General features: G+C 52.1%; 1 protein-coding gene and 1 long non-coding RNA gene across 3 annotated transcripts; one reads left to right on the forward strand and one right to left on the reverse strand.

Moving 5' to 3' along the window:
- The first annotated feature begins 304 nt into the window (after positions 1-304).
- LOC127391823 (uncharacterized) lies at positions 305-3,140 on the forward strand. Of its 2 annotated transcripts, none has more exons than XR_007891136.1 (2): positions 305-512; positions 869-3,140. It is a non-coding gene; the product is annotated as an uncharacterized LOC127391823 (long non-coding RNA). The 2 variants fall into 2 exon arrangements; XR_007891137.1 differs by having other exon boundaries at positions 1,021-3,140.
- On the reverse strand, positions 2,880-23,191 carry CDR2L (cerebellar degeneration related protein 2 like). The gene is made up of 5 exons (XM_051634993.1): positions 22,885-23,191; positions 10,192-10,304; positions 8,754-8,902; positions 7,682-7,846; positions 2,880-5,788 (listed from the first exon to the last, which is right to left on the reverse strand). The coding sequence occupies exons 1-5, from the start codon at positions 22,961-22,963 to the stop codon at positions 4,903-4,905; spliced, it is 1,392 nt and encodes a 463-aa protein (XP_051490953.1). The 5' UTR covers positions 22,964-23,191; the 3' UTR covers positions 2,880-4,902.
- Positions 23,192-24,450: the final 1,259 nt, after the last annotated feature.

The following is a 24,450-nucleotide window of genomic DNA, read 5'->3' on the forward strand; positions in this document are numbered from 1 at the left end:
GAGGTCTGAGGGGGTTTATGGGGTCTAGGGGGGTCGGTGGGGTGTTGTATGGGGGGATGTGGGAGGTCTGAGAGGGTTTATGGGGTCTGGGGAGGTCGGTGGGGTGTTGTATGGGGGGATGTGGGAGGTCTGAGGGGGTTTATGGGTTCTGGTGGGGTCGGTGGGGTGCTGAGTGGAGGATGTGAGGTGTCTGGGGGGCATGAGGGGTCGGTGGGCACTGAGGCAATGGGGGGTGGTGGGATGGCTGGGGGGAGGTGGTCGTGTGGTGGCCGGGGGCTCGGGGCGGGGGTTCCAGGGACTGGCTCGAGCAGGTCGTGTCCAGCTCCTCCGGGTGCAGGGGGGACACGGTGCTCCTGCCTGCAGCTCGTGTCTTCACAAGCCGCGTGGTGTGACAGGCACAGAAGTGAACATACTCGCAGCATTTTTTATTTACCGTCTCGTTTTTGCACCCGGGGGTGCTGCAGCTTTCAGCTTTTTATCTGCTCGGGAGCGCTAAGAAGTGCTTTATCCAGGTGTGCAGGTCTATTTTTAATGGCTGCTGAGGCAGCAGCACGTTTCCTGGTGTGTAAAAGAGATGTGGAGGGGGGTGGGGGATGCAGGGAGTGAAGAACTTGTGGAAGTCCTCCAGCTTTTGCTCCTGTTGGCAGGTTGGCTTGCCAAGAAGGATGTGCATTCAAGAGGGGCAGGGGTTGCTGTTTCTGGCAGCAGGAGAATGCAGAGGCAGAGGTGGGGAGGTTGTTAGCCCTGGAGCTGACAATCCTCTGTTTAAAACTGAGGGTGAAGTCCAGGTGGGTGTTTCAAAGCAGATCCAAAGATAGTGACTGGGCATCTGAGCTGGGTCCCAACTTGATAATCTGTGCACGTTCAGGAAAATCGGTTCTTGGAAAGGAGCAAGTCCCAAATGTTGATGGTTGGTCTCCTCTGAGGCTGGGCAGTGCTCAGGGCCAAGGAGGGCTCTGCACTTGGGGGTAATTGAATCTCTGTGTCCTGGGGTTCTTCTGCTCTGCTTCCCCTGCCCAGACTGAAACCAGAATGCTTTAAGGGAGGAAAACAAACAAAGCAAGCCTGTCAGAGACAAACCATCTGGTGACCATAATTGCTAACATAACAGGTAAATGTTTGTGGTTTGTAGCCAGAGGGATGGGTAAAGTCTCTCAAGCAGGATGACTCATTTTACCAACTGTTGTTAAACAGATCAGTGTAGTTACTGTGCTGGTAACACACAGCAAGGTCAGTGTCATTGTGCAGTGCACAGGGGGGCTGGGAAAGGAGCTTGAAGGTCACACAGCTGAAGGCAGACCTCTCTATAGGAGGACACTTCTCTAGTTTTGCTGCATTCTCACACTGTCAGTGGGTACAGATGTCCAAAGAGCATCGATGAAAAGCAGAATCAGCTCACCTGGGGTGGTTGGAAGCAGCTCTCCCTGGCAGGCAGGATGACAAGGTCTTACTTTGGTGTGATCCCAGGAGAGCCAAGCTTTTGACATTTAAGCTGGAAAAATGAGCTGCCTCAGTGCTGGTGCTGGCTTAGGAAGCAAGATCCTCCTGCTTGGTGGTTCAGCAGGAGGTGTCAGGAGCCATCCCTGAAACGTGATGCAAAAGCTGATGTGTCCGAGGAGCCAGTTCCTTGTGTGAGTGAGGGCAGCATCCATCAAGGCAGGAGAAAATCAGGACTTTGAGGGATCTTCCAGCAGGTCTCAGCTCCTATAACAGGAAAGCCTGCTGAATTAGGAATTTCCTTCCCCATGGGAGTTCAAGCTCTGTCAAACCCTTGAATTGGTGCTTCCAATGGTCCATCTCTGTAAAGGTGGGTGCTTCTCTGAAGGGTTGGTTCAAACTGGTGGCAGAGTGAGAAGCCAGACTAGACCTGATGGAAATGCACTTTTCTAAATGCCATCCTTCACATTCAGCATAAAACTCTTGACAAGCTGTGTCCTTAGTGATCACAATGGGGTGAGCTCAGTAGGGTGGGCCACTGGTTTTGCCAGATTCTGAAATTGATCATTATTTCCTATTAAATTGTACTTTTCCTCATCCGTTTTACTTGCATGCATCGTTCTTCCTGTCCTGAGTGATGGGGTGTGCTCTTCAGTAGCTGCTGCCCATTGAACACCTCTGGGTATTTAATGCTCTCTTCTTACCTCCTAATGGGACCTGTGTCCCTTTCCTTGATGTTTTCAAAGCCTTTTGAAAAGTTTGGCTGGAGGGTGGGCTAGATTTTTTTTCCTTCCTTTGATCACTGAAAGCCTCACTTAAGAAAAAAGAATAAATCAAGTGACTGTGACTCACAGAGTCATTGGGAGGTGTGCACATGGCCACTAATATTTTTGGATGCAGAAGAAAGGCCCTCAGCACTTTGCTGAGCAAACTGCTGATAAATGGCAGCTGTTCCTTTGTGAAGCCAAATACTAACGTTGTGTTACTTGCATCACTCATTTTTTTTTGGATCTGTGGCTTTTCAAGAGAGACCAAAACCAAAATAGCATTTGAATTGTCAGCTTAGAGACTGAGCAACTTCCCTGAGACTTCAGGGTCGATTTATTGTGTGGGAAATGTTGGTGTCCAGGTGGATAAAATGTATGTTATATAAATAATGCAGCAGTGGTTCATATTCTCTCTGCTTTCTGCAAAGGAGCCTGAAGCGTTTTCTTGACCCAAATCGTACGTGAAAACCGAAGAACTAACTCTTCTGCTGCTCTTGGAAGTGAAAAGAGCTGTAAAGAAGGTCCTAGCTTTGGGAATACTGATGTTTCTTCTCAGCTGAGGAGAGAAGAAAGCACTTGGAAATGGATTGAATCTGTTGGACACTGAACTGTGATGCTGGTGCACAGGAGATTGGTTCAAGTGGGAAGTGGAGGTGCTCCTCTAATATGGAAAGGAGAGGGGCTCCTCTTACATGGAAGGGGAGCTGCTCCTTTCCCCCCCCACCTCTGCAGCAGCCCAATGACTGCAGAGTAAACACTGGCCTGACTGACCCCAACACTGCTCCCCCCACCCCCTGCTCCCAGTGTTGAATCAAAAGGGTGGTGAGAAAATCGACGACGCTGCTTCTGTTGCTCGTTTTTATTTCTGTTCTTTTTATTATTCAACTGCTTTCCATTATAAATAAATAAGGCATGAAGGTTCTCCATACTGTTGCAGAGCTGGTAGCCACAGTCGTGCATTTGGCTCCTCATGGTTTGTTTTATTTTTGAGTCTGGGGCCATCGGGCACCTGGAAATGCAGAGCATGGAAGAGTGGAGTGGTTGGTGGTGGGTGTTTGAGGAGGAGACCTCTGGACCAGGTGTGGTTTGGGCATCACACTCCTGCCAACTTACCTCCATGGTGCTCAGCTTAAGAAAAGAGGGGATTTGGGGGGGTATTTTTGCATTAATTCTATGGGGAGTGAATCCAGGAGACTTGGAGGATAATTACATTTTAGCAGCTGTCCCCTCCAAAGCCATGTTCTCTTGTATTTATCTCCATGATGCAAACATCCCAACCGTTTCCCCAAGATTTTTGGGATGTAAGCAGGTGGGAATAGAATCCAGCTCTGGCCTGAAGTTTGTCTCCAGGCAGGGACAGCAGAGGTAGCTGACCCTGAACTGCTGGTTTCTCGTGGCTCAACGCTCGGGGTGTTGCCTCAGTTGGACTGAAATTCTGCTTCTCTGCCCAAAATGCACATCTGACCATAGAAGGTCAACATCTAGTTGATGAAAAATGGGAACTGGTGATTCCTGAGACTGCTGTGGCCTTTTGGCTGTGCTTGCATGTCTGTGGAAGCAAAAGTGAGGAGATTTCAGTGCTGGAAAGTGAAGTGGAGCATGAGGGGTGACAGCCTTTGGAGACAGGAATCCCAGCCAAGGAAAGGTTCTTTTCAGCAGGGAACTGGAATCTGTCCTCTTGACGGGGGAGATGTTCAGAGCATGTGGGGGGGGGAAGGTGTGATCAGTGCTGCTGCCAGAGCTCCTGACACCCCCCCCAGAGGCTCCATCCCTCTGCTTGCATGCGGGTCACTGGTGGTCAGCTTGGCAAGCCCATGCAAGGTGGATCAGAGGGGTTTGCTACGCTGGGGCAATGACACCCTCTTGAGGAGCACAGCCCAGAGGCCTGGGACCCGAGGTGGGAGTGAGTCTCTGGTGCTGTGATAGCACTTCTTGTCCAGCTTAGGGGAAAGCTCTAGTCATCAAGGTCCTACCAGGAACAGGGCTTCACCTGGGCTGAGATGCTGGGGCAGGTTAAAAGCGAGGAAATCCCATTTGCCTACGAAGTCTGGAGGGTATGGACTGAGATACAAGGTGATGCTGATGGAGACTGAACAATCAGTGTTAGGTTTCAAGTTTTTCCAGTTGCAAGGAGCTTGCATTGTAAAGAGCTGAAAAACCTGACTGATAAGAGAATGGCTTCAATAGCAAGAAGATACTGCCCTGTGGGGAGGGGGAAGGCCTGGACGGAAGTCTCTTGGGTGCAAGGGGTGGTTTTTAGCCATAAAACCAAAATGGAAGGTTGGGCTGGTGTGCTGGAGCAGCCCCTGAATGGCTTTTTTTGCTTTACTTTGCTGTGGCAGGATCCTGGAGGCCATCCAGGCTTCTGCCTGCAGATAACCAGGCTGTAGAGCAGAAGAGGGTGGAGGAGGTGATCATTTTTATATATTTCATGGTGTGGTTTGCGTCGCTGTTGGGGTGTCTGGCAGCACCTCACGCAGAGGTCCGTGTCTGAAACCCTCTAACTACAATGTACAGTTGTCCCAAGGAGTTGTCCAGAGCTCAAGCTTAAAAAAAACCCAACAAAACAGTGAGCTGAGTCTCCATGACGTTTTCTTACTTGTAGACCTCTGGAACCTTCAAAGCAGTGGGGCCACGTGGCGTTTCCTGGGGCTGAAGAGAAGACGTGGCAGGTGGGAGCTGCAGGGAGGCAGGACACTCACTTGCTGCTCTTGTTTTTCACCTTCGTGGCGTTGATGTCTGCTTTTGTCTTCTGGATGCGGGAGAAGATCTCCTTAAAAAGAGCCTTGTACTCGGGCTGGCTCTGCTCCAGCCTCTTGTCCACGGCCTCCACGTGCTTGCTGATGGTCTTCTCCATGCTCTTCCGCTCTTCCAGCTCGTGTCCCTCTCCTCGGAAGTCTCTGAAGGAGCTGTCCCGGGAGATGGGCCGGGACGTCTGGACCCCCGCGTGGCGCACGCTGTCCTTGTGCTGCCGGCATTTGCTGAGGAGCTCTTCGTACTTCTCCAGCAGGGCGTGGTACTGCTCGTCCACCTCCCTCAGGATGGACATGCCCCGTTTCCTCACGCTGTTGGCGTGCAGGGTGTAGTTGCCCTCGTGCCGGCTGACGGCGTCCTTGGCGACGATGGCGTTGAGGGCCGTGTCGCTGCAGCTCTTCCTCACGGGGTGGTTCGGGGAGGGTGTCATGGATGGCCCGTGGCTTTTTCCTCCCTCCTCCTCAGAGAGGTCGATGTAGTCCGCTTCTGGGGCGTTATTCAGCGGCTCGAGGAGGGCCTCGGACAAGTTGTCTTCTCTGCTGAGCAGATACTTCTTGACTTGTTTCATCTGCTGGAGCTCCAGGAGCTCTGCCTCCAGCTCCTTGATGCGCAGTTTGCAGTTCTCCATCTCGCACACCCGCTGCTCCAGGTCCGAGTACTCCTGAATAACTGAGGTGTATTCTCGCTCCACCCGCTCCTTCCGCTGCTTCTCCTGGTTGACTTGGGACCTCAGGGAGTTCACCATGGCTTGGAGACGCTCGTTCTCCCTCTCCAGTGGCATCTGGTTGAACTCCGTGGAGGGGCTGTGGACCTGGAATGCATCCTCATACCTGAAAGAGAAGAAAAGGAGTCTGACCAAGTGACAGACACACAAGTAAGTCCACTGATGCCCAGACGGTTGGTAACCAAACCAGTATCTGAGCTCATGGGGTGAGATGTGCCAAGAGACCACAAGGTGTGGCTGAGGCTCTTCTGGACGCAGAGACCAGTCTCTGTGCCAGAGAACCTGCAGTCTCACTTGATAGCAGTGATGGGAGGGAAACAAAACCCTAAAAGGTGGTTAATGGACAAGTCACCTCCATTGCCATGAAGCAAGGAGGAATGTTTGGGAGCCACTAGTTTGAGAGCTGAAAGCAGAAGCCTTTGAGTTTCTCCTCCCGGAGTTCACCAGCTGATCACTGCATCATGGTGCTCATCAACAACTCACTGCACCTGCCAGCAACTCCAGACCCCACCCCACCAAAAACCAGAAGAACAGGCTCTGCTGTCCCCTGTCTGGGAGGTGCTCCAGAGAGTGGAGAGAAGATTTGCAGAGCAAGGGAGGCAGAGAGAGACTTTTGACAGAGTTGCCCCTTTTCCATAGCATGGGCAGCAGTAACACATGCTTCCCCCTTCCCTGGTGCTGCTGTTGGGAAATGGGATTTTCCTGCTCAATGAAGAGCCCCTGGCAGCCTCTGGGGTCAGAGCGGGTTGGAAGCGAGCGAGCAGTGTGGCTGCCCCTGGGAGGCATGGCTGGTGGTGGGAGGGTTGAGGAGATGTCCCAGTTGCTGAAGGGCAGCGTGACCTTCAGAGCCAACAGCAGAGCTGGAGCCAAGCTGAGGTCCTGAGGCACTGGGGGGAGAGGGGGGTTGGGGGGCTGGGGGGAGGAAAAGCATGGAGACATCAAGTGGATTTGGCTGGGGGTTAGGTTGTGGCCTCAGAACATCTCCATTGCTGCTGCAGTAAGTCTGTCTTTTGTCCATATCCCCTGGCAGGAGATGTTTTCAGTGACAGAGTTTATTGATTGCTCCTCTATTTAAAGAAGCCTCAGTTATGGACAAAGCTGAGCAAGAAATGCCCTGACGAGGTCAGGAAATTAACAGAGTGGTTGGGGTTGAAGGAGAATTGAGTGTGAAATGATGCTGAAGGTGTTTGGCAGCACCTGGTGGATCTTGGTGTGTGACTGGTGCTCCTGGGAGGTACTGGGGTCGTACAGGGTCCTGTGCTGGGAGGCAGCTGCAAAGGGAAGATGGGTTGTGCTGGCAGAGAAGCTGTGTGGGGATCTTGAGGTAGGGGTCTTCTTCATGTAGAATTATGGAATTCTAGAGTGGTCTGAGTTGGAAGGGACCTTAAGGGTCATCTAGTTCCAGCTTCCCTGCCCGGGACACCATCCGCTGGACCAGGTTGCTCAAAGCCCCAGGTGGCTTTGGTGTCCCAGACCCTGGCAGCAGGGTTGAAACTAGTTGGAACATGATGTGTCCCTGGGTGGACGGTGCTGGGAGAGGCTGGTTTGAGCCATCTAGAGCTCAAACAATGTGTCCTGTCTGGTGAGTGTTCCTGCACAGCTCCCTCCCAACATGCCAGGAGATCCTCAGCCTCTCCACATAGTGCCTGTCCCCAGCAGCCTGGTCTCATGTGGCTGTGTGAGGCATCCAGGTCCTCCTGGGTGGCTGTTCTTGCCCTCTGAAAATGAGATTGTCTCCCACTTTGAGGCATCACTGATGCTGGGATCATGAAGGCTTTGCTTTGCCACCACCACCTGCTCAGGTGGGTGGGAGGGAGGTCCTCCCTTCACCTCCAGCATCGAGTTTCAGGCTCTGATGCAGAGCCTGGAGCTCTCTGGGGGGGATGTATGTGGGATTTCGTGCCTCCCCCAAGAGGGGCTAACCCACCACATCCCCTGTTCATGGGCAGAGGAGGTGGGGAAGAAGGTTGGAGAGGTTGCTGAAGGCCAAGCTCCATACCTGGGGCTGGAGCACAGCTCCTTGAGGCAGGGGAAGGTGTGGATGGTTCGGCGCCGCTCCCTCTTCTCCCGCCGAATTCGGAGCTGCTCCAAGCTCCTCATTTCCTCCACCTGCTTCTGCAGCTCCTCCACCTGGTTCTGCAACCCCTCGATTGTTTCTGTCAAGCTGTGGAGAGAGGAGGGACCACACGTGAGGGGTCGGGCACCACTGGTCCTTGAAAAGTGCTTGTTCCCCGTAGGGACAGCCTGTGGAAGAAGGTGCTTCCAGCTTCTAGCCCTGGGAACACTTGCTTTTCATGGCAGTGGTTGATCTTTCTCTGTGTGGTCACTCTTGAGTGGGGGGGGTTTGCAGAAAGGGTGGGAGGGTTGAAGCAGGGGCAAGGGATCCTTCTGATTTCAGACCCTCTGTCCTCAAATCAGTTGGCTCAGTCACCTCTGGGACAGACACACTGTCCTGGAATATCTCTGCACTCAAGGGTTCAAGCAAGCAGGTGAGCAGTGAGCTCCTCCTTGTGTTTCTTTTTGCAGAGATAAACACAGAGAGACCAGGCAGAGGTTTAGTTTTGCTCTGGTTGTGAGCACTCTCTGCTCCGAACCTCCCTCCCTGCAGGAGATGCTGCCTTGCAAGGACACAGCCTAGTCTGTGGTTCCCAGGGATGACCTTGATCGTGGGCCTGTTTAGAAAAGGGAAATCATTGACAGGCTGGTGTTTCAGCAGGACTAGCAGGGTTTTGCTAAATGCTGGATCTGTGCCTACTGTTTCTGCTGGGCTGAGGGCTGGGGACCTCCCTGACCTTGTTATGTGCCTCTTCCTCAAGGAAATGCATCCGAGGAGGAGGAGGAGAAGCTGTTGTGTCTCTCTCCTGGCAGCTACAGACCCTCCTTTATCCAGCCCACGTCCCAGGGGTGTCTGAGCTGGGGTTGGTCTCTGCTAACCAGGACATTGAGCTTCTGCTGCAAAACCTGGTGATGGCTTAAATAGCAAAGACAGGCCACGCTTTGGAGCAGGGGAAGGGTGAGATGAAGGTGTCTTGGACACAGCATCGCTGTGGTGGGAGAAGGGGAGGCCCTACCACTGGATCTTCTGCTGGGATGTCTTGCTTTCCAGCACGAGCTTCTGGTTAGCCAGCTCCAGGTCCCGTGCTGTCAGGTCCAGCTGCTCGTAGACCTTCGCGTGCTGTTCGTTCATCTGCCGCAGCATCTCCAGCTGCTTGGTCAGGTACTGCCAGACAAAGCAGAACAGAAACGCTCCACATCCCAAAATCCGGGTTGTTTCACAGTTCCTACAGCCTTTGCTTCCTCGGATAATGTGTTTTGGGGCTGATTTCACCTCTGCCTGGTTAAACCCTTTTGCACAGGTGAAACATTCCTGCCCCTGCCCACTGTAAATACTTTTGTGTCTAAGATGAGATTGAGCCCCTGCCCTCTCTGAAGGGCACTGACATCAATCTCTATCCATTCATCTGCTTGTTTTTTTTTTTTTCCCCAATATCCAAAGAAAGCTGATATCCCTGGGACCAGGAGCCTTCACCAAAGCTGACTGAAACTGACCAGTTGGTTGCTGGATTGTCTGAGGGATCGATTGCAGGAGCTGCATCTCCTCGGGAATTCAGACTTAAAACTCTGAGTCTATGAAATGTGAGGAGACTTGTGGTTTCTGTGTGCTTGCAGGGCCCTTTCTGTGAGCCTATCCCTGCAAGGTTTTAAGCTGCAAAGACTGGGAAAGGGGCATCTGCCCAAGCTCACCCTCACCTGGGACCAGATCCCAGATCCATGGTGGACACACTCCTGAAGTGCTGCTGGGAGGGATGGATAAATCCATCCACCAGTTTCCTCAGGCATCAGCTGCCAGCTCCCTGCAGCCATCACGTGCTGCTCCTGTGAGCTCACAGCCCTCCTCTGCCCTGCATCTTCTTAAATCAGGGAGTTCCCAGTCTCTTTTTTTTTTTTAATTCACAGCTCCTGAGGAGTTTTCCAGTGGGTAAAAACCCTCCTGGCACAGCAGGTTTAAGCTTCTAAGCTCAGTTCTGTCAGCTCTTAGAAATACTGCCCTGACCCCAAAGGATGCTTGAAATAGTGGTTTAGATTGCAGCTCGTGGAGAAAGAGCTATTTTGTGCCTCTAACAAAGGGGGCTGTGTTGCAGGGGTGCCCAGGGGCCAGCTGGGAACAAATGTGATTATGAATAACTGGAATCAAGGGAAAGCAGCAGCAGAGTGAAGAGGAGTGAGTGTGAAGACTGGTGGGTGGGCAGGGAAAGGCCAGATGTGCCCCAGATGCACCCTGGTGCCAAAATCCAGTATGCACATCTGGACGGGGGGTGGGGATGAGAGAAGGGGGAAAAAAATCCCAGTTCATGGGGAAAGGGAATCCTCTCCAGGGCTGGGATGGGCTTTAACTCCCATCCCTTCCTTTCTCCTGCCATCTGGGCTGTTGGTGGAAGTGCCCCTTCCCCACCACTGCCTGTAGGTGACAGTAGTGGCCGAGCAGGTCGTGTCCCCGTGTGCCCCTACCTCGATTTCCTGCACCTGCTCCTCGTTGGTGGTGTACATCTGCTGCAGGGAGTCCTCCAGCTCCTTGTTGCGCTCCAGCAGCGTCTTCCCCAGCTCTGCAGCCAAGTGCAAGTCTGGAAAGCAGAGGGGACAAAGCTGCTGCAGTTCTCTGGGGGGGGGTGGTGGTGGTGGTGGGATGTGGTGGGGTCCCCAAATGCCACCCCACCAAACACAGTGGTGCATTTTGCACAGTGCTGGTCACCTTGGGTTTGATACGGATGCGTGCTCATGGGACATCCAGGATCTGGCTGCTTCTGTCTTGCTGGGCTGCAGGAGCAAGGGGAAGCCGAGCTCAGGGCACCTGCAGCTCCTCCATCCAGTGGGGATGTGGTGCCTGCCTGGCTGCCCGACCCTCCGTAGCCAGGATCAGGCCCTTGGGTTTGGCTGTGGCAGGTGCTCAGCACCTCCATCCCCTGTCACCAGGACCTGTGGGGCTGAGAGGGGCTCAGCACCCTGCAGAATGAGGCTTGGTAAAGCCCTGTGGGGCCTTGGGGATGTGCTGTAAGTGATATTATTATCCCTAATGAAGGGAGGGCCTTGCCTTCCCTGTCAGCCTCCATCCATCACCCACTAATAGACTGACACGAGCAATAAACCCACGTCTGACCCCAGGGGGCTGAAGCCCCTCCTGCCTCTGCCACCCAGGGCTGCTGCTCTTTCCTTGGGGCAGCTCCGGGGTGAGGACAAACTGCTTTGTGTTCACCCTCTGCCACCTCTACATGCCCTTAGGAAGCTACTGAAATGGCTGGATTTTAGAAGAAGTGCAGGGGAATAATGGATGGTGACAGTGTGGTCGGCTTAAAATGCTGGGTTTGCAGCTTCCTGGGTAAAGAAAAAGCCCCAGGACCCTGTGAGTCCTGTATTGGCCAAACTTCAGCACCTCAGGTGATGGCACAGTTGGCTTTGGTGACAGCCCTTTGCTTCCACAGAAATTACTTGTCTCCTTAAAGCCTGACCTGTGATCCTGAGGGTTCCTGGTTTTCCTGGGGCTCTTAGAGGGGAGTTTGTAGCTCTTACAGAAGCAGAGTGAAAATTTGACCTTAAGCCTTCAAAAAGGTAAGAAAACAGGTCCTGACATGTCTTCTTGTTCTTTCTGTCTCTGGTGTGGTTATCCTGCAGTTTTAGCTAATTAAGGAGGGACAATCCTGCAGTGTGTGAGGGGACCTGGGGCTCCTGCTCTGGCATTTTCTCAGCTCATTATAACACTCCTCTAGTGTGCAGCTAATGATGAGTTTTGCAAAGGCTCTGCCAGGGTTGAGAGCAGCTCTGATTTCTTCTGGCAGTTAATATGGCCATGCAGTTGATTGGGAAAGAGGGGTACTTGGTCACCAGGACAGGAAGAAGGACAAGCAGGACACCTAGGATGTGTCTGAGCCTGGGAAAATCTCTGACCTCTCACCCTTCCAAAGGCACTTCACAAAATGAGACCAACAGTGACCTCCTGGACACGGTGCTTGCTGGGAGGAGTGCACCAGGTTCTTGGGATGGGCCTTTCCTGATGGATAACACTGCCCCAGGGACATGCTTGTGTGTTATTAGTTTGGGTGCTGGCCGTGGCTTTTCCCCTGCAGCTCTAGGGGTGCTGGAGGGGATGGCTCCCCATATGTGGCCCAACCAACAGCTGCTCCATGTGTCCTCAAATCTCCCCTTCACCATGGGAATGTGCTCTCCAGCCCTGGCCTGCCTGGCAGGGCATTATTCTGGGCTGTGACCTTTTTAATTATAATCCCCATCATTGCACAGTGACCTGGCCTGAGGGCTGCAATCCCACCTTTCAGCACAATCAAGAAATTTACACATTTTCCCATGGACAGATCTCTTCCACCTATTCTTTTTTATTATATTTTTTCCCAAGTACTAATTTCCCCAGTTTCCAAAGTGCCCTTGGGAGGCCCAGTGTTTACTACACCAGCTGGGGATGAAGGAACAGCCAGATGCCAGCAGAGATGGAGGACAATTTGTGCCTTTAAGCTGCTTGGGGCTGTATTTAATGGCACTGCCACCTTGCCAGAACTGGTGCTGTGGCTGGAGAGGGACACCTTGCAAATCATGTCCCTCTGCAGCAGGCAGGGCCCTGGCACAGAGGTGGGGAGCAAGAGGGGTCTGTGATGTGCTCCAGGTAATGAGTCGAGTGTGTCCCCATCCCTGTGGATTACACCAGTGCTCTCCCACCATATGGCATCCAATTTAATCAGCTGGGGTTGAGTTAAGTGGATTAGGCAGTGTAAGATCCTGCATTGTAATTTAAAGGGCTCTGTCAGCAATAATTTAATGGGGGAAACGGGCAGCCTTTGGGGACAAGTGGGGAAGGGGGAAGAAGGGGGCTGAGCTCTGTGGAGGAAATTGATTCTTCATTTCCATTTTGAGCTTAAGGGCCTGGGAGACTCCAGGCTTGAAGGACATGGGGGAATTGGGTTTTTTTAGTGTCTTTGAACTGCCTCAGCCGTTTTCACACACACTCTCGCTGCCTGCCTGCCAGCCAAAGCATCCTCTGTAATCCTGTCTCATCTGTCCCCTTGCACCAGAGTCTTCTTCCCAACCTGTTGGTCTCCCTGGGCTGTGGGACCGTGGGGAGGGAGGGGCTGCTGCATGGAAGTGCTTCATGTCATCTTCAGACCAGATCTCTCTTGTTCTTGGCACTGGACCCCTCAGTTCAAGAAGGACAGGGAAGTGCTTGAAAGAGTCCAGCGCAGAGCCACAAGGATGATTAAGGGAGTGGAACATCTCCCTTATGAGGAAAGGCTGAGGGAGCTGGGTCTCTTTAGTTTGGAGAAAAGGAGACTGAGGGGGGACCTCATCAATGTTTACAAATATGTAAAGGGTGAGTGTCAAGACGATGGAGTTAAGCTTTTTTCAGTGAAGACCAGTGATAGGACAAGGAGTAATGGATACAAGTTGGAGCATAGGAGGTTTAAGATGAATATCAGGAAAAATTTTTTTACTGTAAGAGTGACAGAGCACTGGAACAGGCTGCCCAGAAAGGTTGTGGAGTCTCCTTCGCTGGAGACATTCAAAACCCACCTGGATGCCTTCCTGTGTGATGTACTCTAGGTGACCCTGCTCTGGCAGGGGGGTTGGACTAGATGATCTTTCGAGGTCCCTTCCAACCCCTAGGATTCTATGATTCTATGATTCTATGATTCTATGATTCTAATTGTGGCTCTGCATGGGCTGGGGGAGCACACAGCTCCTCTCCTTTGACACCTCAGAAACCAGTATGTGTTGTGGTTTTTTTTTTTACAGCAGGTGGGAGGAAAGAGCTATTTAGGAAGTTGGGGATTCTCTCTGCATAACGCTGTGGCTTCCCACAATTTTCTGCATTCCTTTTGGCTTCTGCACTGCCAGCCCGTGAGGCTTTGCCCTCATTTAGCAGATCTGCTGATGCCTCCCTCTCCCCTCCCCTCTCGATGCAGAGGGAGAAATGGAGTGATGGGGAGCAGCTGTTGCCCTGGGTCCCCTCGCTGGGTCCCACCCCTCTACAGCCCCCTCTGGCACGAAGGAAAGCAGCAACACCCAATGTACAAACTGGGGGGCCCTGTGATGCCCAGATCCCATCTGGGAGAGGTCAGTGGATGCAGATAGAGCCAGGCAGCAGCAGCTGGGTGCCCTGTAGCTCTCGTTACCGGGCGAGCTGGTGTGACCCATCTAATTAACACCAGCCAAGGAGACACCCCGTGTCCCCAAAGAGCTGCGCCTACAGAGCGAGGCAGAGGGAGGGACAGAGGCTGCATTTCCATGAGAGCTTCTATGGGAAAGGCTCTGGAGCAAGGAGGGGTGGGAAGAGAGGAGAGACCATAGGGTGGGAAAGGAGCGGGAGCTGGATCCAAGCGGTGCTCGGTGCAGGGGGGCATGGCTGGGCAGTGCAGCCAGGAGGGAGCTGTGGGCAGCCCAGCCAGAATTCTGCTGGCAAACTTGGCAAAAGTCCTGATTGCAAAGCTGCAGCAGCTTGTCTTGGACTGAAAGAGGGTGAGGAATGAACCTCAGGGTCCCGTGGCAACGCTGGCCCAGGCAGATGTGCACTGCATGGAGGTGAGTGCTGCCCCAGCCTGCAGCTGGCACCAGGAGGGTTTGGAGCTGGGTCTGCCTGCCCAGTGCTGGCCTGCATCTGCCTGGGCACTTCAGGAAGGGTTGTTTTTTATCCCCCAGCATCTCTTGGTCCTGGCTTGGGGGGAGCATAAGCTTGGTGCTGGGTTCTGGCTGCTGGGTGAGGATGATCCAGTAGCTATTCAGATGGTGGCCGTAAATAGGGCTTTCTGGAGGAAGCCACCATCTGGAGCAGCTGCTCTGGGCTTTTCCTCATCATGTCTTGCATCAAGGGATTCATGTGTTGAGGCTGTGAGAGAATGTCCCGCTGCTCCCAGCACGGGAGAGGGATGCTGTGCTTTGCTCTGCACATTTACATAGCCCAACCCTCTCCCCATCCTGCCTGACAGGCTGGTAGGGGGTGTGAGAAGCCCTTTGGCTCGTAGAGCTAAAAAGGAGGGGTTTATGGAGCATGTTTTTTTGCAGGTTCTTTTCAGCTAAGCATCTGTGAAGGAATGTTTGGTCCCTTCCTAGAGGGTTGAGGCTGCAGAAGGGGCTGCTCCCCTCCAGCTGCAGGTGGTGAGCTCACCTGGTGAGGAGCAGGTAGCAGAGCTCTGATCTGGAGGTCTCTGGGGGAAGTCCAGGGTGCTTGTTAGCTGATGGATGGGGTAGGTTGAGAGTTAAGAACTGATGTTTATTGCTGTTGATGTTTCATTTAATTGCATTTGCTGTCTGCTCCATTACACATGGGTACTTAGAGTCAAGGGTAGGTGCAATTATTCTTTTCTGAATAATCTGAATAAATGATGCTGTGCTGGTTTACCCCAGGGTAGGGTGTACTTGCTGCTCATTTATTCTTCTTCTTAGTTCCAAGGGGTTGTGCTGTCTGAGTGTATTACAATAAAGATCAGCTTTTGCATATCACTGAACTGCTGCTCCATGACAGGTGATGGAGGCAAACTGGGTGCTTGGCCTTAGAAGTCTTTGCAATGGAACATGCTGAGGTGCAGAGGAGCCAGTGTCAGCATCATGCAAACAACCTGCAGGTGTGTCTGGATGTGGAAAAGCCTTTTTATTGTGTCCATTCCACAGATGATAGTGGTTGCCATGCCCAGGCAGAGCTTTCAAAGAGCCACCAAGTGTTACTGCCCAGGGATGGATTCTCTGGCCTTTGGTGCTGGCATAACTTGGCTATTCCTACCCAAATCACTTGGTGTCCTGAGTGTTTTTCGTGGGGACCTGTCACTGTGGTGGGATTTGGTGTACTGCAAGGGCAGGGTTTGCTGTGCAGAGCAGCCCAAGGCAGCAAGGGGGAAAGATGCCTCTGGCAGGGCTGGGTGGGAGCAGGAAAGGGCTGTGACACCCCTGCCAGCACAGCCACCTCCTCCCTCTTCCCCTCCTCCTTTCAAACCCTGGCTCGAGCTGGGCTGAGCTGATGTTGGACACACTGGCATTTCTCTTAGTCTAATGGGATTTGCTGAATTTCCTGCTGTCTTCCTTTTCTTTCCCTTTTCTTTCTCTTGTGTAATCTGTCACATATCCCTGAGCTGCCTTTGGCTTCCCAGGTTGGGGGGGAGCTGGGGTGGTGGCACAAAGAGGTGGTTTGCAGGGGGGTCAAGGCAAGTACAGTCCAACGGGAGCAGGTCCCTCTCTGCTGTCTCTAGTCCCCTGAGCAAAAGTGGCACTGCTGAGGAGTGGAAAACTCTGACAAGGGGCTCAGGGTGCCCTGTCTGCACCATGCTGTGCTGCAGGGAAGCCCTCCAGCCTCCTCAGCCCCTGCTCTTGAAAGGAATCCTTTCCTTTCCTTTCCTTTCCTTTCCTTTCCTTTCCTTTCCTTTCCTTTCCTTTCCTTTCCTTTCCTTTCCTTTCCTTTCCTTTCCTTTCCTTTCCTTTCCTTTCCTTTCCTTTCCTTTCCTTTCCTTTCCTTTCCTTTCCTTTCCTTTCCTTTCCTTTCCTTTCCTTTCCTTTCCTTTCCTTTCCTTTCCTTTCCTTTCCTTTCCTTTCCTTTCCTTTCCTTTCCTTTCCTTTCCTTTCCTTTCCTTTCCCTCCTTCCCTCCTTCCCTCCTTCCTTCCTTCCCTGCTGCATTTTTCAGTCCTGCATTCACTATTTCCTTTCTAACAGCCCTTTTTTTTCTTTTCTTTTTTTTTTGTTAATTCTTCCCAGATGCTCATCAGGCTTTTTTTTTTTTAATTTTATTTTATTGATAGTCTCCTTTCCTTGCTGCCCTCTGTCATTCTGTGCCCCCAGGCCTCCCCTATGTGTTAACATTTGAGACCTGGGATGGTTGTTACCTCTGCTTATAAGCTGTGTGTGTCTGTACAAACACCTTCACAACAGTCCCATCCCTGTGCCCACAGCAATCAATGTCTGTTTTGCCAAGTTGTTAGAGCATGATCACATGGAACATGTTATTAGACCATGGTTGGGGCCCCATCTGCATCTTTCCCTGCTGTTCTCTTATCTAACCAGCCTCGGTGCCTGTGTTTGCCTTCTAGGCTAAAGTGGTTTCAAAGAGCTCAGTGGCTCAGAGGCTCTGATAAAGCACCTGGATCAGAAAGTGTCCTAAATAAATACATACAAGTGGAGTTGTCGGGGAGAGAAAAGGAGGTAAAAGGAGGGAGAAAGGCAGCCAGTGGTTTCCTGCATGAAGGCCTCCTCTGGGCAGCAAAGCTCCAAATAATTCATTATGTTGGGATGCAGAGAGCAGTGCATAGAGGCTTTTACTCTTCTGCAGCTAAAGACACACGTGGATGGGTGCCATGTGGGAATCTCACCTCCCCGGAGTGTTCTAGGGGCAGGAGATTGTCAGCTGACCCAGGAAGGACAAGGAGGATTAGCTCCAGGGAGACTCTAGGTGATGTCTTTTGCTGCTGCTGTGCAGAGCCCCCCAGCCTGTGAGGGGCAGGTCAGTGTGCTCAGCCAGCAGAGCAGGATGCCCACAGCCATGTCAGCTTTCCAGCCCAGCTCGTGCTCACACAACGTGTTCTCCTGCTCCCAGCCATTGCCAGCCAGCTCCTTGCTGCTCCCCTGCTGGGGGAGGCAGGTGGGACCACCAAGTGGTTTGGTGTCTCGGGGAGCAACTCAGGTTTCAGGACAACTGCTACTTGCAGCTGCAGCAGCCTCCAAGACCACTGCCAGCACCATGGGTGCTGGTTACTCCTGCCTGCTGCTTCTCATGTGCCAGGGACATGGAGGTGCAGAGAAGATCCTGACTCCTCCTGCAGAAACCAGAGCTCAGCCATCACCTCCCAGCCTTCCCAGGACTCAACACTTGCTTGCAGACCAAGAAAACTTGGAAGACAGCAAGATAATGTCCTAGCTCCAGCTGCCATCACTGCAGCTGCAGAGTTGGACCTACTACCCACTCAAAGGACTGAAATCTTCAGGGAGGAGACAAGGGAACTGAGCAGTGCCAGGGCAGCTGTGCTGCACACAGGATAAACTAGAGTGACTTCCCAGAAGGCTGCAGAGAAACAGGCTGTTTAAACCATTAAAAGACCTGTCACCTTTTGGAGAGAAGGTTTACCACTGTTTTTTAGATACTTATGGACAAAGAAAAGAAAAAAATCTAACATAAAATCACTTTAGAATTCCCATCTGTGCAAGGACTGGCAGCTGTGTAACATCTGGTCTCATTCCTCTGGTTTGTTTGGGTTTTTTATTGGATATTTTCTGAATTTCTTGGCCTACATCTGTGTGTTTGAGTGGTTAAGTAGAAGCTTTGGAAGTTCTGATGCTGTGTTTGGTGTGAGCACACAGAGGTGTTAGTTGGGTGAAGTGGGAATATCCCAATTGCTGCTCTGGGAAAGGCCTTTTAGGAGTTGCAGCGTGTGCAGGAGTGAGGGCTCTGTGCCTGATCCTGGACACGGGCCCTGCTTTTAGCAGGGGCAGGACTGGGCCCTGGTGCTGTCACACCTCCAAGTGGTTCCTGACTCTCACACTGAGTCAGTGCAAATGTCCTGTCACCAGCTAGAGCTGCCTGGTACAGGAGGGAAGGAGGAGGCTTGGAAATGCAGGGGTAGGGGACAGTCTTCATGTGCAGGGTGCTGGTGGCCACTGCCTGGGCTCCCGAGCCCTCAGGCTCAGGGCTGCTGTAGGGGGAATGTCCTCCTGGACTTGGACCATAAATCCTTCACATGTGGCCTCACCAAGGAAGATGCCACTGGTAGCTGATTGTTTCAGGGTGGGAGATACAGAAAACTGATTATATTTCCTTCCTCCCCCCCCCTTTTTTTTTTTTCCCTCCTTCTTTCCTTTCCAGCAGCTTCTCTAATTCTGCTCCCTCCCACAGCTGGGAGCACATGCTTGGGGTTCAGCAGATGTAGGAAGGAATTTCTGTGAGAAATCAGGAGGGAGATCCTGCAGGCTGTGGTGTGGGGCTCTCTTATGCCCCATTTTCTTGCTGCCTTCATAATAACAGGGGAATTTTTAGCTAGGAAAATACATCTATCTATATATATACATTCTTTTTTTTTTTTTCCTTTCCTGATTTGGAGCCTCTCATCCTTTCCTCAGACTAACCTGTCATCTTATTTCCTTGTCTCCCGTGACTTCTCTAGTCCCTCTTGTCATTCCCAAGCAGCTCAGCAATTAGTCACTGAAAACTTTCCACTTCCATAAGCTACCTGCTGTACTGCACTGCTAAATAAGTAAGTGGTTCAGCTACTGCAGGCAAAACTCTGTCCTTGTGCCTTCCTGCTGGGAAGGAAGGACAGTGAGTTCACCGCGGCGCTCCTGGAGGACAGGCAAGCTGTGTGACTTGTCCCCTGAGCCAGACTGTCAGGAGAACTGCATCACAAGGGGCAGGATTTGGGGTGCTTCCCAGTACAGTGAAGCCTTTAGGCAGCCCTATGGACCACCCCAGGCTGGCTGGGTGATGCAGAAAGCAGGCAGGTACGGGTGCTGATCCCTGGGTTCGTCCCCACGGCAGGGGATGATCACCAGAGTGTTGGTGACCCTGTGTCTTTACAGGGATGAGTTGGGAGTGGTGCAAGCTCAGCACCTTGTGTCATTTTCCTTCTTAGCATGCAAGCAATCAGATGCTTGGCAGGAGGAGGAATTAAAATAAGATACTTAAATCTGGAGACCTTTGGAGGTTACAGCTGTAAAGTCCTGAGCCTGCATTGCAGATGGTTTGGCCCAAAAGATTCTGTGGCTGCACAGGAGGAGAGGACTGCTGGTCTTGCAGAGGCAATGAGATGATGTGCTGGTTCTTGTCCTACCTCAGAGCTCCTGCTGGCTACCTCAGAGCAGCACAAGGCCCTTCTCTACACGGGAGGAGTCACCCCGGTACTTAGGCTGCATTTAAGCTCCAGCAGCAGCAAAGGTGGCTTTTAGAGCCCTCTGGAGCTGCACTCTGTTCTTTGGCTTAGACCTGAATGCTGGCAGGGGGCTAGGGAGGTTGGGAAGACCAGCGAAGGCAGCGGGGTGACTGTGAGGAGGAATTTGCTGTGGGTGAGATGAAAAGTGGCTGGAAGTGGCTGGCAAAGAAAGCTCTGGGTCTGGATCCAGATGTGATTGAGTTGGCACGAAGCCGTTCTGAACACAAATGCTTCTGATGAGCAGGAAAGTTGCCCCCACTTATCCCCAGCTCAGACTCTCTAATTTTAGCTCATTCATTCTCTCGGGGTCTGGCTGCACGTACAGGGTATGATGCAACTGTAGCCACATCATCGCTTCTTGATGGCTGGGAAAAGGTTCAACATCACTGTGCTCTGATGTTAACACTTAGAGGCACAGGTTCCCCTGCCCATGGGAAGAGTGGCTGTGGCTGGACCAAAGCAGCACTGGTATCTACTCATGCTTAGCTGGCCTGTCAAAAAGCAAAGCCAGGCTACCAAGTAATCAGAGCTCTATTTTAACCACTTTCTTAAAATCAAAAAACCTTCCTGGAGGGAACATCATAAGAATGAAAGACCTCAGAGGACACCACTACTGTTTCCTTGTGAGGCTCCTGGCTGGGATTTGAGTCTCTGCTTCTATGTGCTGAGGTGTCCTGGTACAAAGCCTTAATCCATCCAGTTGCCAGTGTGCTAGGGAGCAGGGAAAGCAATTTGAAAGGCACCAGCTTCATTTGAATGAGGCTGGAAGGGCCTTGAGGCTGGGGACCAGGTCTTGCTGCCTCCAAGGCATGTGGTGGATGCAGTCAGCCACTGTGGGCACCTCAGGAGGTAAAAAAAAAAAAAAAAAAAGAGCAGTTGGAGCTTATATTTGTGAAAAAAAATGGATTATTTCAGCAAGTCAAAGCTCTGTGGAGGATGGGGAGGAAAGTAACAGGTGCTCAGAGTGGAGCTGGAGGCACGATTGCCTCCATGGTGCTAAAATGGTTAATTAACATAATCATCACAGAGCTCCCAGTTAAGCCATCCGTTGCTTAGCAAACAATTTTGGATGTAAATGTAATAAATATTTGATGATGCTGTCAAATGACGATAAAGGCCCAGCAACCAACTGGGTCACAGAAGAGCTTTTTCTGCTCTTCTAGCTGAGGTTGCTTCTCGTTTCTCCCACCCCTCACTCCTAAGGAACAGTCTTTCAGCCTGTGCTTTTGTCTTCCCCCTTCCTGGCACGCTGCTGCCAGGCGTGGGTGTCTGTGCGACCCCGGACTGTTGGCGTGCTGGTCCTCTTTGTAATGCTGCCCTGCAACCACCTCATAATCATGCTGTGCTGGACGTCCTTCCCACTACTTCCACCACGCCCCCCTCCAAACCAATTTCCAAACCAATTTCCAACCCAACAGCTTCATGGCAGTGCCATCACCGGAGACCTCATGGCTATCATGCAAAGGCACAGCGTGTGTGGACAAAGTCTAGCACTGTCCTTCATGATGCTTTGTGCACCATGCAAATTAATTACTGTTGTAATTACCCCGTAGGACCTTTCCAGTTGGCTGATTTTAGTGAAAGCCTTCCCCACCTCTCCCTCTGAGTTTGTGTAAGGCTGTGCAGTGCTCATTTGCACAAGAGGCTGCAAACCCCTCAGCTGTTTGTTTTGGGTCTGTGTTTTCCTCCGCTCCTCTATGTGCTCAAAGGTGGAGTCCATCCTTAGCATTAATCCATCATCTGGAGGCAGTTCTTCTGCTGGGACAGAGCTGGGAACCTGGCCTGCAGTGGGAAGGTGGTTTTTATTGTTATGAGGCAGTGGTACCGTGCCAGTGCTGACTCATGAACCTGACAGCAGGGCCAGCATGAGGCTACAGAATCCATTGGTCCCATGTTGTTCAATACTCCTCATATTCACCCATAGCTCTCCTGCTCCTCAGCCTGCATCCGGCCCCTGGACCAGTGCCCAGCTCCCTTGTGAGCCACGGGAAGACGTCACCCAGAAATGTGAATTTCTGAGCATTCAAAGGCTGCACTGTTTATTCAGCTGATAACTCCAACTCCATGCTCTGCCCTGGCTTCAGTTTGAGCGGTTGTGTTTCAAAGAACAGAGCCCAGTATCCAGCTATTGACACTTCCTGTTAACTGAGAAGGTGGGGGTAAAAAAACCAGCTGGAAAAGTCCCTCGGGGTTATTGGGGGTGGTTATCCTTCCTTGCTGGGCCTCTGCTCAGCAGCTGATGTTGTATAAACTTTAAATCATGACAGAATGTCCTGGAGGGATGGTGGGCAGAGGTACTGCAGCTGGACCACATGTCCCTGCTGATGGGCAGCTGCTAAAGCAGATACAAAACTCCTGGAGCTGTAGTGCTGGAGGGGCACTGGATTTAGGTAGGAATGATTTTTCCCTATCCAGTAACAAATCAGTTCAATTCATTCCTGGGACTCTGGCCTGACACGAGACTTCTTCCAGTTATTTACTTACTGCGTGTTGACTCAAAATATTAAGATAAGCAAAAAAAAAAAAAACCCACCCCAACAACCCAGCAAAACCAAAACAAACCAGAAAGAAGACCCAAATACCCACAGCCACCAACTGTCCCACCACAGGATAAACATGATTTAAGGCTAGTGGAAACGTAGGTACAGTTACTCCAAAACAAACTACACAAGTGAGTGTTTAACAAGGCTATTTCTGCTGTTTGAAACTTGGCCTTGATTATTATTTTTTTTTTCCTCCTTCCCAATTCCTCCTGCTTTTACAGCTGGTTGGAAAAATTCTCCAGAAGTAATTGGGTGACTTAGGAGCTGAAAATCCCTTAGGATATAGGCTTGGATAGTAAGAGCTTTTGGGAAATGCTTTTCAGCATCCTCAGCTTAGATTATTCCTGGTGTATGGATTTCTAAGTGCCTTGCCTGCTTAACTCTACCTGCAGCTGCTCTCAGATGAAAGCAATGTCATCACTATCCAGGTTTGACACTGGCCCCAGCAAGTTTTCTGGGGAACCCGCTTCCTTGTGGATGTAACACACCCAATTTTTTTACCCCGCTGGTGCTCAGGGTGGACCTGGATTCCCTGCCCAAATCCAGCGGGTTTAAACTTTCCACGGCCAGGACGGTGGTTGGAGCAGCGGAGCCGAGGTTTCTGCAGGGATGCCACTGCAGGACGAGGCGCTGGCTTTGCCAAGGAAATACGAGTCTCGACAGAAGGTATCCCCCCCCTCCTGTCCCCGGGATTTGCCCCCTTTTCTGCCCCCGCATCCCCCTGGCCTGCCATCCCTGGCAGCTGGCGGAGTGTCCCCATCCTTACCCTGCTCCAGGTCCTGCTGGTCGTACCAGGGCTCCTCTTCCTCGCTCTGAAACTCCTCCATCCTGTCGGCGCTCAGCATTTAGCACCAGCGGCCCGGGGAGACGCGCAGCATCCGCCAAAGGGGCTCCCGCCGCCGCCGTCGCAAACGCGGAGCGGGGATGGATGGAGGGATGCGGGCCGGGATGCGGGCGGGGATGCGGCCTCGGTGCCCCGGCCGGGAAGGAGGGGGTGGCACGACGTGGCACCAGGCTGCTCGCCGCTGCCTCGGCTCTGCCTGCCTAGGGGAACGGCTCCCTCCTGCCTCCAGGGCCGGGGGAGGCTCCGGGAAGGGGGATGAAGCGGGAAGGCGGCGGGCGGGTGGGGGGCACGGCTTGCCCGGGGCTGGGGAATGCACAAAGGAAGGAAGAGGGCCCGGCGCAGCCCGGCAGATCCTCTCTCCGCAGCTCGGTGGGGACCTCTAGGATGGAAATGCTGCAAGGAAACCCGGCGAGAGGGAAGGGGGGGCGAGGCGCGACCGGCCTCCTCCTCCTTTTCCTCCTCCTCCTCCTCCTCCTCTCCGCCCAGCCCGGCCGCGGCCGTGGGGCTGCAGGGAGCGGGGCTGGCGAGCTGGGGGTGACCGAGCTGCAGGGGGAGAGGAGCTGCCCCCCGGGCCCCCCGGCTATGGGGGTCCCTGCTCTCTCGGACAGGTCAGCCAGGAGCAGGGCTGGGTGGGATGTCATAGAATCATGGAATGTCCGGGGTTGGAAGGGGCCTCTCAAGGTCATCTAGTCCAACCCCCTACAATAAGCAGAGACATCTCCAACCAGACCAGATCGCCCAGAGCCCCATCAAGCCTGACCTTGAATGTCTTCAGGGATGGGGCCTCCTCTAGGAATCCTGTTCCAGGGATCCACTACCCTCCTATTAAATAACTTTTTTTCTAATGTCCAGCCTAAATCTACCCTTTTCTAGCTTAAAACCATTACCCCATGTTCTGTCATTCCATGCCTTGTGAACAGCTCTTCCCCAGCCTTCTTATGTTGTCTGGGAGAAGGACATCTCTGACTGGCTCCTAGATTTTTTTTTTCTAAGCAATGTTAATATAGAAATGGGAAAAAATTCATTTTCTCATGCCTGTCAGTGTTGAAGAGGCATTTGGACAATGCCCTTAATAACATGCTTTAAGTTTTGGTCAGGCAGTTGAACCAGGTAATTATTGCAGGTCTCTTCCAACTGAACTGTTCTATTAATTGTGTGACATAATTGCCTGTGACTTCTGTTCCTAAGAATAAATCATGATAATATATCTGTATAATATAGCTGTGCTGAGTGGGTGAGTGCTCAGATGCAGAGCTCTGGGCTGTTTGGCAGCAAAAGCCAAGTGACAGGTTTTTGTGAAGGTATTTTTTTCCTATGGGTTTTACGAGAATATCTCAGATCTGACCTGTCACTTGCTATAATCAAACACTGGTGATTTCTGTACAGGTTATATGCCACGACGTGAGAATTCCCACAGTCTGCCCCAAGCCAGGGAGGCAGTACATTGCTTTCTTTTGCAAAATTATTAGAATTTCCTCTGAAGAAAGG

Source organism: Apus apus, chromosome 17, assembly GCF_020740795.1.
Source record: "Apus apus isolate bApuApu2 chromosome 17, bApuApu2.pri.cur, whole genome shotgun sequence".
NCBI classification, from domain to species: Eukaryota; Metazoa; Chordata; class Aves; order Apodiformes; family Apodidae; genus Apus; species Apus apus.